General features: G+C 40.2%; 1 protein-coding gene across 2 annotated transcripts; it reads left to right on the top strand.

Annotated features, from left to right (window-relative positions):
- The first annotated feature begins 503 nt into the window (after nucleotides 1-503).
- LOC133890914 (brefeldin A-inhibited guanine nucleotide-exchange protein 5-like) lies at nucleotides 504-11,547 on the top strand. 2 transcript variants are annotated; one of them, XM_062331542.1, is made up of 32 exons: nucleotides 507-878; nucleotides 994-1,178; nucleotides 2,170-2,291; nucleotides 2,370-2,428; nucleotides 2,923-2,980; nucleotides 3,073-3,157; nucleotides 3,249-3,452; nucleotides 3,556-3,608; nucleotides 3,734-3,803; nucleotides 3,902-3,970; nucleotides 4,052-4,174; nucleotides 4,294-4,347; nucleotides 4,453-4,541; nucleotides 4,667-4,763; nucleotides 4,880-4,978; nucleotides 5,053-5,256; nucleotides 5,352-5,462; nucleotides 5,575-5,759; nucleotides 5,962-6,588; nucleotides 6,693-7,110; nucleotides 7,286-7,525; nucleotides 7,631-7,754; nucleotides 7,895-8,043; nucleotides 8,174-8,527; nucleotides 8,732-8,898; nucleotides 8,984-9,195; nucleotides 9,300-9,463; nucleotides 10,022-10,135; nucleotides 10,242-10,378; nucleotides 10,453-10,741; nucleotides 10,841-10,936; nucleotides 11,032-11,547. In XM_062331542.1, the coding sequence occupies exons 1-32, from the start codon at nucleotides 764-766 to the stop codon at nucleotides 11,092-11,094; spliced, it is 5,136 nt and encodes a 1,711-aa protein (XP_062187526.1). In that variant the 5' UTR covers nucleotides 507-763; the 3' UTR covers nucleotides 11,095-11,547. The 2 variants fall into 2 exon arrangements, with proteins under 2 accessions (XP_062187525.1, XP_062187526.1); XM_062331541.1 differs by having other exon boundaries at nucleotides 504-878; nucleotides 4,294-4,541.
- The last annotated feature ends 1,511 nt before the right edge of the window (nucleotides 11,548-13,058 follow it).

Here is a 13,058-nt window from a genome sequence, read left to right as displayed (position 1 = left end):
ATTGGTAGAAGGTAGATAATATCTATAAAATTTAAAGTAGTCTGCAGGATATGGAGGTAAACCACGAGAAGAAAACATTACATACTTTTTAAGCAGTAGAGATATTGAGTGTAAGGGGTTGTTTGATTTGACACTAAATTTTTTCCTTCAAACCTTATCCAGACTTTGGTATTATCAAATTTTGGTCACCCATAGTTTGGCCAAACATTTGGCAAGAGAAGGAAATCTAACGAAAATTTGGTAGCAATCCTAATGCTACCCAAATACGACTAGCGCTACCAAATTTGGATAAGTATAGTATTAGCAAAGATGGTTACAAACCAAACACATACTAAGGTTTAAAGAAAATCGTTATAAATGTACACCCAAACATAAAATCATGTCCCACATAATGTCGTAGAAATATGAACATTAGATATTCGCTCTATATCTTATTTACTCATGTACTTGGCACTGCACAGAGCTCCACAGGCAAATCTAGCACACGGCGGCAGAGAAGCCGTGGCAAGGCAAGTATATGCCGCGGAAAGAATTTTCGCAAATGGTCCTCGCGATCTGTCTGCTGAAAGCCTGAAACCAAACCAGCGTGCGAGACAAACAGGTCCGATCCGGCGAGGACAGCAGCGGAGGCTCTCGGTCTCCTTCAGATCTCGCACCCCCTCCAGATCTTGCGCCCCTCCCATGCCCACTCCCCCTCCTCGGATCTAGCCACTCCGCCCCTCTCCTCCCCCGGTCCCCGCGGCCGGAGCTGAGATCCGCGGCCATGGCGGGCGCCGCGGGAGGGTTCGTCACGCGGGCCCTCGAGGCCATGCTCAAGGAGTGCGCCGCAAACCGCGGCAAGTTCGCCGCGCTCCAGCAATCCATCCAGTCCTGCCTCGGTGCGTGCCCCCTCTCCTCCTCCTCCTCATCCCCTGCCCTCCCCTCCCGCGCATTTGGGATCCCGTGGTGACTGACAAGGGAGCTGTGTGGTTTCTGTGGTACGTGTCGTTGCAGAAAGCATCAAGGGAGCGCAAAAGGAGGAGGATGGCGCCGCGGCGGCGGCCGGCATCACGGAGGCGCTGGCGTCGGCGGGGCACGTGCTCGAGGGACCCCAGGCCGAGCTGGTGCTACAGCCGCTCCGCCTCGCCTTCGAAACCAAGCACATCAAGCTCGTCGAGCCCGCGCTCGACTGCCTCCACGTAATTACTCATCATTCCCCTTTCTCCTGGTCCCTTGCTTGTTCACCTGCCTGCTCGAGGCTTATGAAGCGAGAAGCCTGTTGCATTGTATTTTAGCACCGTGGATGCCTCGAAGTGTGGTGTGGTGGGAGTGATCCTTCACTTGGTTAGTACGAATGCATCGGTCCTTAGCGGGATAGAGCAACATTTCCTTGTCTAGGATAGAAGTTGGATTGGACCAGCCCTCATTTTGTATGTGCAAAGCTTAGCCCCTGACATTTGGCCATTTGGGTTAGAGATGGTTGCAGATTCTATACCGTTTGACTAGTGTGACAAGATCAAAGTCTATTACAGGCTGTTGTTATGTGAGAGGTTATGGATATAGAATTGAACTCAGAGAGTAAAATCATTAGCATGCATGAACAGTTAGTTGCCCAAATGACAAATTGATGCATCAATATAAGCTTTACGTTAACAAGGTTCAATAGGGTCCTAGGCTATGCTATGTATAATCTGTAAATCATAATCATGATGTGTACACATGTCAATTTAATTTTTAATGTCCTTCTTTATGATTTCGTTCATAACTTCATATGGCTATTTGGTTAACAATGGTTTATATACATGTAATGGAGAGTCAAATTTGAGTCCTTATGCTGTTATTGCACATACAGATATGGTCTATATCACATCTTGTCCTTAATCCATATATTATCAATTTCCGTGATTCCATCATTACTATGTGCTCACTAGCTTGAGGACTGGGGTGGAGTCAAAGTGTGGTTTTTACGCTGATTGCGTAGCACAGAAGTGGGTCTGTATTCATACGCTAGTTTTCACTCATTTTCTGGTGCATCTTAGTATAGACCAAGAGTCATTCATTCATTTAATATGCTTTTTTGCCACCTACACATTATGAACTTTCTGTTACCTTTTCCTTTGTCTATTGCGATAGTAGATGACACATCTTGGGCAATCTGTTCTGATTGAGCTGTTTAATTTCTTTTAACAGAAATTTATTGCTTATGACCATCTAGAAGGTGACCCTGGTTTAGAAGGTGGTAAGAATTCCCCGTTATTTACCGACATCCTGAACATGGTCTGTGGTTGTGTCGATAACACCTCCTCTGACAGGTCTGTCACATTAAACTGAGATGATGCTGTGCCACACTTTTGCACAAGTAATAACAGAGTATTATCTCTTTGTTGCAGTACTGTTCTCCAAGTCTTGAAAGTGCTTCTCAATGCTGTTGCTTCAAATAGGTTTAGAGGTAACCTTTATTACCTTATGCTACAGTTCTTAATGTTCTGTTTATCAGGCAAGCTTGAAGCTAACACTGATAACATCATGCGGTTGGCAAAGGCTAAACTTATCAGTTATGGGTTGGCCATAGCCTTTTTTTTTTCTAAAGTCGTAGCCATTTGATAATCCGACATTCTTACTCTGTTGATCTGACATGATGTGAGCTTATTTCTCACAAACTTGTGTACATAAGTACGTAACACTGCAAGATGCATATTTAAGTTTGCACATATATTCCTTGTCATACCTTTTGTTTTGTGAACAAAAGAAGATTTTATAATAATTCTTTTATAAAAGCATGTAAGAAAACAATGCAAAAGCCATTAAGAAAGTATACGTATTACCAATGCAAAGTCAATGAAGAGGAATAAACAGTTCAGCATTTGGCTAGCTTTCTGTGTAAAAAAAGTAATGTGAATTACAGTACATGGTTTGAGTCTGATGCTGTTTCTTGGAATGCAGTACACGGGGAACCATTGCTTGGAGTGATTAGAGTATGCTATAACATTGCTCTCAATAGGTACCTCTTGTTGTACCACATTCTCATTTTCTGTATTTTGTCCTTTGGACATGTCAGATAATTTATTTACTTATTTTTGTTTATTTCCATAGCAAGAGCGCTGTGAACCAGGCTACGTCAAAGGCCATGTTAACCCAGATGATCAGCATTGTATTCAGGAGAATGGAATCTGAGCAGGTAACATTTTCCTCAGAGCTTCGCTTATGCATAGGAAAAATGGTTTGTTGAAGTAGTTTCTTGGGGTTTATTTTGCATCTCTGGGTTTCAGGTTTCTGTATCGCCTGCAAGCTCTGCAGTTAAAGACACACCTTCATCTAGCACAAAGAACTCTGAAAATGGGGAAATATCTACTGATAAACAAGATGGGGAAAAGGTCACTCTGGGAGATGCATTGTCCATTAATCGGGCTTCAGAAGCATCTCCAACATCTGTTGAAGAGCTTCAGAATCTTGCAGGAGGAGCAGATATTAAGGTAGTGAAACTGGATTATTTATTGCTTTAACTTTGCTATTAGGACTGTCCAAATATTCCCTATGTTTCATTAGTTTTTTCTAATACAATGATTTGTTTTGCAGGGGCTGGAGGCTGTTCTGGACAAGGCTGTTGAACTTGAGGATGGCAAGAAAGTGTCAGGGTTTTTCAAGCTTGTTTTAACTTGTGTCTAGTATCTAGGATGTTCCTTATCATTCCTAGTGTCATGTCAGAGATTCAGAGGTGGCAGTAACTAATTACTTTTGCCCCCTTCTTTTCCAGTGGAATTGACCTGGATACTGTGAATATAATACAGCGTGATGCATTGTTGCTCTTTCGGACTCTTTGCAAGGTTGGCCTTTTTATTTAGTAGCTTAGATAATGTTACTTTGATGGGAGCTAACTAGAAAGTCACTCTTGCATCCTTCCCTCCCTTTGGCATCCTTTTAGATGAGCATGAAAGAAGAAAGTGACGAGGTTGCTACAAAAACAAGGCTTCTGTCACTTGAATTGTTGCAGGTTAGCTTATATCTTTGGAGGTTGCTAATATTTGTTCTTTTTTGGTTTGTTTTGATGTTATTTAGTAGCTTTTACCTCCAGGGATTGCTAGAGGGAGTCAGTGATACGTTCACCAAAAATTTCCACTTCATTGATTCTGTTAAAGCATATCTTTCATATGCTCTTCTGCGGGCATCTGTCTCTTCATCTCCCGTTGTTTTTCAGGTCAGAATTTGTCTGGTGTTTTCATCGTTCTGATGCATACATCTTGGTGCAATAGTGCTTACAGATTCTTTAATAAATGGTCTATCAGTCACGTTAAACTGCCTTTTCTTCTTTCACAGTATGCTTGTGGGATATTTTCAATTCTATTGCTCCGTTTTAGGGAGAGTCTGAAGGTAACTTTGTTATTAACAGAATTCATATTATATGAATATTATTTTTCGTGTTGGACTTCTTGCTGTGTCATTTACATTCTTTGTATTCTTCAAATATTTGTGCAGGGGGAAATCGGTGTCTTCTTTCCTCTGATAGTTTTAAGGTCTCTAGATAGCTCTGATAGCCCCCTCAGCCAGAGGGCCACTGTTCTTAGGTGATTCTCTTTTTCATGAGGCATACATGGACATAAAGTTAGATCCATTTTTTTCTTTTTTGTTAGCTTACATGACATTAGTTGGTGCATGTATACTGATGTTATTTGAATGATTTTCCAATCAGGATGTTGGAGAAAGTTTGCAAAGATCCGCAAATGCTTGCAGATGTGTTTGTAAATTATGACTGTGATCTTGAGGGACCAAACCTTTTTGAACGCATGGTAAGCATAAGTTTTTTTACACTGTTCAGAAAAGCATATCTTCTTACTTTTCTAAATCATATGTTCTAATCTTTTTGGCTTGTAACATATCTGATTGACCATATATTTCCTATCAGGTTAGTGCGCTCTCAAGAATTGCTCAAGCATCTCAAAGTGCTGATACCAGCTCCACTGCTTCATCTCAGGCAGTTTCTGTAAAAGGCTCATCTCTTCAGGTTACTATCATCCAGATTACTTACATCTCCTTTTTTATTGTGATGTTTATATCATATGAAACCTCGTATTGCAGTGCTTGGTGAATATTCTGAAGTCATTGGCTGATTGGGAGCAACTTCGAAGAGATTGTGCAAAAGAGGGGAGCATTGTCGAATCTCATGAAGAGGATGCTTCAAGAAGCTTGACAAGTGATGAGACAAAGAGCCAAGAGGATGATCGCAATCAGTTTGAGAGAGCTAAAGCTCATAAGTCAACAATGGAGGCTGCAATTGCAGAGGTGGGAAGCTATTATACCACTTTTCAACTGAGATCTTGCCATGTTTCTTAAATATCCTAGTTTGCAACTGAGCCCTTCGCCCTCTTCTTTTGCAGTTTAATCGTAAATCAGCAAAGGGGATTGAGTATTTGTTGTCAAATAAATTGATTGAAAATAAGGCATCATCTGTAGCTCAGTTCCTCAAGAGCACTCCCAGCTTGGATAAGGTGATTTCTAAAATATGTTGAGCTTCCTGCAGTAACTTGCAAAAGGAGGATTGTTTTAGGGTTGTGGTCAGAAAGGCATGGCTAACATCTAACTTTTGTGAGCTGGATGCAGGTTATGATTGGTGAATATTTGGGACAGCATGAGGAGTTCCCCCTTGCTGTGATGCATGCCTATGTTGATTCCATGAAGTTTTCAGGGTTGAAGTTTGATGCTGCAATTCGTGAGTTCCTGAAAGGATTTCGCCTTCCTGGCGAGGCACAAAAGATTGATCGCATAATGGAAAAGTTTGCTGAGCGGTATGTATGCTATTATGAATAGCACTAGAATTCATATGAGGCTCTAGGCCAGTATATATAGACATTTACAGGTGTGGTATATGCAGGAAACCCCTTAGGGGGAATACAGACAGGCTAAAATAGGCTCATGAATGGAACTTAATACATTTTTTATTCAATATTTCTACCAATGGTTCTCAAATACTAGTATTCTTATTTGCAGGTACTGTGCTGATAACCCTGGACTTTTTAAAAATGCAGATACTGCTTATGTTCTTGCTTATGCTGTCATAATGTTGAATACTGATGCACATAATCCAATGGTGTGGCCTAAGATGTCAAAATCAGATTTTGTTCGTATGAACACTGGGGGTGATGCAGAGGAATGTGCCCCAAAGGAGCTATTGGAGGAAATTTATGATTCCATTGTCAAGGAAGAAATAAAGATGAAAGATGATTTACATGCTACTTCAAAAACCACTAAACCAAGACCTGAAACAGAAGAAAGAGGCCGTCTTGTCAATATTCTCAATTTAGCTCTTCCAAGACTGAAGTCAGCAAGTGATACAAAGGCAGAGAGTGAAAAGATCATCAAACAGACTCAGGCACTTTTCAAGAACCAGGGACATAAGAAAGGTGTTTTTCATGTTGCACAGCAGGTTGAGCTTGTTAGACCAATGCTTGAAGCTGTAGGATGGCCTTTGCTTGCTACATTTTCAGTGACCATGGAGGAAGGTGACAGCAAGCCTAGGGTTGTATCATGCATGGAAGGGTTTAGAGCTGGTATCCATCTTACACGTGTTCTTGGGATGGACACCATGCGATACGCTTTCTTGACATCCTTAGTGAGGTAGACTAATTATCCTTTAAACTTCTTCATATAGCACAATTGCATTTCTTTTTGTTTAGTTATATGAATGTAATGCCATCCGTCTCTTTATCGACCTTTTGCAGGTTTACATTTTTGCATGCTCCTAAGGAAATGCGTAGTAAAAATATTGAGGCACTGCGGATTCTTCTCGCTTTAGCTGACACAGATATGGATGCTTTGCAAGATACTTGGAATGCTGTTTTAGAATGTGTCTCGAGGCTCGAGTATATCACTTCAAGTCCTTCAATTGCTGCAACTGTTATGCTGGGATCGAATCAAATATCGAGGGATTCTGTAGTTCAATCGCTGAAAGAGTTGGCTGGGAAGCCCGCCGAACAAATCTTTGTAAACAGTGTAAAACTGCCAAGTGATTCCATTGTTGAATTCTTCAATGCCCTTTGTGGTGTTTCTGCTGAAGAACTGAAACAAACACCCGCTCGTGTCTTTAGCTTGCAAAAGCTTGTCGAGATAAGCTACTATAACATGGCTCGTATACGTCTGGTATTCTCTAGCTCTTGTTATTTGCATTGTGAATGGTTCTTTTTACCTTCCTCCTACCATTCATTTCACACTGATTTTATTTTTGAAGTTTATCAAAGTGAAGAGATAAAAGCAGGCCTAAACATACATTCTGTCCTAGCATCTAATAACTTACCATTTATACATGTAAATGTAGGTGTGGGCCAGAATATGGTCTGTATTGGCTCAGCATTTTATTGCTGCTGGGAGCCACCATGAGGAGAAAGTTGCTATGTATGCCATTGACTCACTGAGGCAGCTTGGTATGAAGTACTTGGAACGCGCAGAATTGAACAACTTCACATTTCAGAATGACATACTGAAGCCTTTTGTCATTTTAATGAGGAATAGCCACAACAAAAAGATCCGTAGTCTAATTGTTGATTGCATTGTTCAGGTATGTATTTATGCATGGAATTTGATGTATCTATGAAATATAATGATCTGGGGCTTTCTTATCAAATGATGTTATAAGTAAAGCTTTTGCTGGATTAACCTGTAGCTGATCAAGTCAAAAGTTGGTAGCATAAAGTCAGGTTGGCGTTGTGTATTCATGATATTCACTGCAGCGGCTGATGATGAGGATGAATTGATTGTTGAAAGTGCTTTTGAAAACATAGAACAAGGTAACTTAGGAATTTATATAGCTAGCATAAAAAGTTCTTTTCCAAACTTATATCCTAAGAATGTTCATATTTCTTGAATATCCTAAGAATAAGAATTATTCCTTGACTTATGTTATGAATTAAATGGATGTGTTTGACAGTTATCTTGGAACATTTTGATCAAGTCGTTGGTGATTGTTTCATGGATTGTGTCAATTGTCTTATTGGCTTCGCCAATAACAAATGCACTCCTAGAATTAGTTTGAAGGCTATTGCTCTCCTACGTATATGCGAAGATCGTTTGGCAGAGGTTTGTATTTATTTCCAACCTTCACTTGCATATTAAGTTGTCTGGATTCACTTTGTGTCATATATGTAGCTCTGTTATTCTCTTCTTTTGGGAATGCCTTGTTTTCCTCATTTTTTTCTTTATCATACAGGGTTTCATTCCTGGTGGCGCTGTTAAACCTGTTGATGCTGTTCCAGATGCCAATTTTGATGTGACTGAGCATTACTGGTTTCCTATGCTGGCTGGCTTGTCTGATTTGACTTTGGACTCCAGACCAGAAGTCAGACATTGTGCACTTGAAGTGTTATTTGATTTGCTGAATGAGAGAGGACATAAATTCTCCTCTCCTTTTTGGGAGAGTATTTTCCATCGTGTACTCTTTCCTATATTTGATCATGTAAGGCATGCTGGAAGGGATGGGCTTTCTTCTGGAGATGATTGGCTTCATGATACTAGCATTCATTCTCTGCAGTTAATCTGCAACCTTTTCAATACTTTCTATAAGGTAATACATGCTGTTCTGGCTTTGTGATATTAGTTGCTTCAGGGGCATCCTTTGCATATTTCAGAACACCAATGTAATGAAAACTGTTGATTTCTTTACATTTCGAAAACATCGTATATTTCAGCCAAGCTGCACACATAGAATATAATAAGAGACCCTACTGGAACTTGATTTTTGGTCATCATCTCACTGTTGTCTTTTCAGGAGGTATCATTTATGCTTCCACCCCTTCTTGGTTTGCTGCTTGAGTGTGCCAAGAAAACAGACCAAACTGTTGTTTCAATTGCTCTTGGTGCTTTAGTTCATCTAATAGAGGTTGGCGGTCACCAGTTCAGTGATGGTGACTGGGAAACATTGCTAAAGAGCATTAGGTATTTTCTCAAAGTCTATTCCTACTAAAGTTAATTTTACCTTTAATAATTTTATTTACATATTAATGTTGGTATTACTTGTCAGGGATGCATCATACACAACTCAGCCCCTTGAACTACTCAATTCGCTAGGATTTCAGAAATCAAACAATCAACAGTTCCTTTCAAGAGAAGCGGATACCAACTCATATGGCAATAGTTACCATGATACCAGGGGAGGAGCCTCCATCGGTAATAATGGTGAACAGGATAGTCATCCAGAGACAAATCCACAAACTATCCTGGAGAATTCAGAAGGTATGCTGATCTGAAGCGTTCCCCTAGCTGTTTTGTCGTTTATGCACCAAATTCCGTATAAATTGGAGCACTGAAAGAATGACATCAATTTTGTATTCATATAGATTTGCCATCACCATCAGGGAGAACACAGCCTGCAGTTTCCCCACGTGGTCAAACCTTTGGACAAAGAATTATGGGTAATATGATGGATAATCTTTTGGTGAGAAGCCTTACATCCAAATCAAAAAGTCGAACAGACGATGTTGCTCCACCTTCACCCGTGAAGGTATCTGCAGGCTATTTATTCCGACACATTGAATAGGCGCCTGTAATTACTATTGTTTGGATACTCTACTTGCATGTAGCTTGCTGTATATGCGCATCAATAAATATATAACCTCACGCTCCCACAGAAAAATGCTATTTATTAGTAACTTTTATTTGGTATTTCTTGATTTTTCTTGGTCCATCTCAGGAAAGACGCTGGTTTTCTGTAATAGTTTGTATGGTAACTTGCAGACACCTGAGTCCATCGGGTATGTGGACAAGGGGTGCATGGAATGAACTCACATAGATAGTACGGCAAATCTGGATAGTTACAAACTTCTAGCATGCTACTCTTTTGCTATGAATTATGATAACTTATTGTGTATGTTATGATTAGTAATAATTTCAAATAAGTTTTCAGGTTAGCTTTACTGAACCCTCTGCTATTCCGCTCTTCCGAAATGTTGTCCATTGTTAATTCTTCTCAACACAAGTATGTTGCCATTGAAGCCATGAGTATGCTTAGTCTAACTTGCATTTTCTCCATCTTTGGTTATGTGCCTGCTTGTTGATCTAGACACCTGATGATGATGGGGCTGAGAAGACAGAAGAAGAGAACCCTATGATGGAAACTGTTAGAAGTAAATGCATCACTCAGTTACTGCTGCTTGGGACTATTGACAGAATACAGGTACGCAGTTTCCACTTCATATGCTGGATATAGATCTGATTCAGCTAATATACGAGCATAAAGGTACGCAGTTTCCACTATGACTAACTATTGATGAATGTTGCAGAAGAGGTATTGGAGCAGGCTAAAAGCCACACAGCAGATAGCAATAATGGATATCTTGCTCTCACTCCTAGAATTTGCTTCTTCCTATAACTCACCTTCAAATCTTCGAACAAGGATGCACCATATACCTCCAGAAAGGTAAGATTTCAAGTCTACATACATTTTTGCTTCGCAAAAGAAGTTTCTAACATTTTAAACTTTATATTGTGTAGGCCGCCACTGAATCTTCTTCGGCAAGAACTAGCTGGAACTACTATCTATTTAGAGATCCTACATAAATCAACAGTGGAGCATGATGCAAACGACTCGACTAAGGAAGCAAATAGTTTTAGTGTAGAATCTGGTGAACAGGAAAAGTTCAAGAACCTAGCAGAAGGGAAGCTGGTTTCCTTTTGCGGGCAGATTCTGAAAGAGGCATCTGCTCTCCAGCCTATCACTGGGGAAACCGCTAGTGCAGACATACATCGTGTACTGGACCTACGGGCACCTGTTATTGTCAAGGTATATTGCATTCTGAAAGTTCTATACATGGAGGTTCTCATCCATATTTTGGGATTTTGTGTTTCTGCTCACACAATTTTAAATTTATTTGCATTTCAGGTTTTGAAAGGAATGTGTATCATGGATGCTCAGATATTCAAAAAGCACCTAAAAGAGTTTTATCCGTTAATTACGAAACTTATCTGTTGTGATCAGGTATATATGTTCTTTCTTGGATATATTTGCTTAAAGGTTTAAAATAAAGGCAACATATGATAGTGACAGAGTTCTAACTTGTGGTTATGCTGCAGATGGATGTCCGTGGAGCCCTTGGCGATCTTTTTAGCAAACAACTTACTCCACTTATGCCCTGAATCCCGATGATAGTTTCTTCTGTTGCATATATCTTTTCTAGTTGAAATATATTCGTCATCGGCATTTTTGTGTGAACATGGAGCACTGGAAGGAAGCTTTACGTTCTTAGGGCACATTTTCAGGTGCAACAGCTACTTCCTAAGAGGTGAGGAACTTGGTTGGCGAGAAGCTGTAAATCGACTAAGCTACATTTTTTGGATGATGCGAGTACACATATGATGGAAAGTAGGCTGCCAGTCACGCCATTTTTCCTTGTGACATTGTATTTTATGTGTTATCTATATGTCTGGATGGGGACGATCGTTCTATACACAGTAGAATAGCATTGGCGATATGTACACATTGTTCAGGACATTGTATTCGAGTCCTTGTTATATGGCAATAATAGATTACGCGCAGTAGGTCTTCTACAGTTTTGTGCATCATCTAAAGCTGAGGATAAGTATTGATTATCTGACTCTGCTATTGTTGCAGAATTGCGTTGGCTCGTTGTTACTTACCCTTCCAGTGGGATCTAATATTTGTGCACTGCTGTATCAGCTGATAGACCTAAATATTTTTGCAGAATTGAAGTAGTGGCATAGACCTAAATTTTCATTGATATTACTGTCCCAACTGGGTGTCTTGTTTGATTTATAGTTTTATGAACAAGATGTACTGGAGATATTGCGCCCTAGAATTAGTTCATGAAAATGCCGGAGTTGCTGTTTGTTGCCAATACTGCCGCGTTATTGATTAGTTCTCATTGTTTGCAGTCACTAGTTGAGACCTCCGAGACGAGTAACAGAGATCCGAGACGAGCCCAACATATGTCTCATTCCTCTCCCCTCACGCATCATCTCTCTCTCCGCTCAGTTTCTCAAAACCCTAGCCCAAAAATTCCCCATTTCAGAGCTGCCCGCTGCTCCATAACCCCGCCGCCCGCACCCTTTCTCGCTGGCAGCAGCTTCTCTGGCATGGCTAGCTCGAGCTCTACGGGCGCAAGGTCGACGGCAAGCTCCAGCGGAGGATTAGGCGGCCCAGCATCGTCGGTCCCGCTGGACTATTCGCCGGCCATCTTCTGCTTGCAGTAAGAAAGCGGCTCGGTGGATTTTGCGACATACATGAACTCGGGAAGGAGATATTTGGCATGCGTTCGGCGTCGAGCAACTTGGGTCTCAAATTGGTTGTTTCTAGTCTGCAACGAATTGGTCCGTATGCATTGCAACACAGGTTGGAGGTTGCAGCTACTAGGATTGGTATGGCAGGGGACGACTCCATTTCTGAAGCAGCTAGTGATTGCGTGATGACCTAAGTGAAAACTGCTAATGACTGTTATGGATGTAAACGGGTGTCTCCTCACGGAGAGGCATCACTTCCCTCTGCATATATGTGTGACAAGTGCAAGTAATGAATACTGATTCAATATCTCATTCTCGAGTCCACTGTTTCACTGAGTTCTGCTGTCAATACATTTTGCACTACAACAGGCAACAGAGCTTCACGTAGCGCTCTGTTCTGTCGTCATATGTTTCTAACACTCTTCCGTGATCAAAGTATCATCATATGTATAAGACAAGTTGAATACTTATCTAAAAACTCTATGAAAAAATATGAGGAGATATATATTTGTAATATGATATAAAAAGTCTTTAAAAGTTTAGTGGAAAAAATTAGAAGAAAAATAATATAATATATCTGCTTGTATTGATATTGCCTCATTAAAAAAACGTATAGGAGAAACCTCGAGAGGGAAACTTATAAAAGAAAATAGTGCAATATTTATGATCTAATGATCATTAACGGGTTATATATTTAGAAATTTACCCCTTCTGAACTTTAAAATTTTTGAAGTCGTCTCATCCAATTTCATGAATAGAATAAAATATGTTGGTAAAGACTTTATGAATAAATCTGTAAGATTATCATATGATATTATTTACAAAGTATTTTAGCAATACAAGTAACATTATCTTTATATCTT

The sequence above is a fragment of the Phragmites australis genome, chromosome 14 (genome assembly GCF_958298935.1).
Source record: "Phragmites australis chromosome 14, lpPhrAust1.1, whole genome shotgun sequence".
In the NCBI taxonomy this organism is placed as follows: Eukaryota; Viridiplantae; Streptophyta; class Magnoliopsida; order Poales; family Poaceae; genus Phragmites; species Phragmites australis.
This window is presented reverse-complemented; position numbering and strand designations above follow the sequence as displayed.

Excerpts from the sequence above, each read along its gene's own strand:
- LOC133890914 (XM_062331541.1), top strand. The coding sequence starts at position 764 with ATGGCGGGCGCCGCGGGAGGGTTCGTCACGCGGGCCCTCGAGGCCATG. Across the intron at positions 3,804-3,901 it reads TCTTTCGGACTCTTTGCAAG|ATGAGCATGAAAGAAGAAAG; the intron begins GTTGGCCTTTTT and ends GCATCCTTTTAG. Across the intron at positions 7,526-7,630 it reads TTGTTGATTGCATTGTTCAG|CTGATCAAGTCAAAAGTTGG; the intron begins GTATGTATTTAT and ends ATTAACCTGTAG.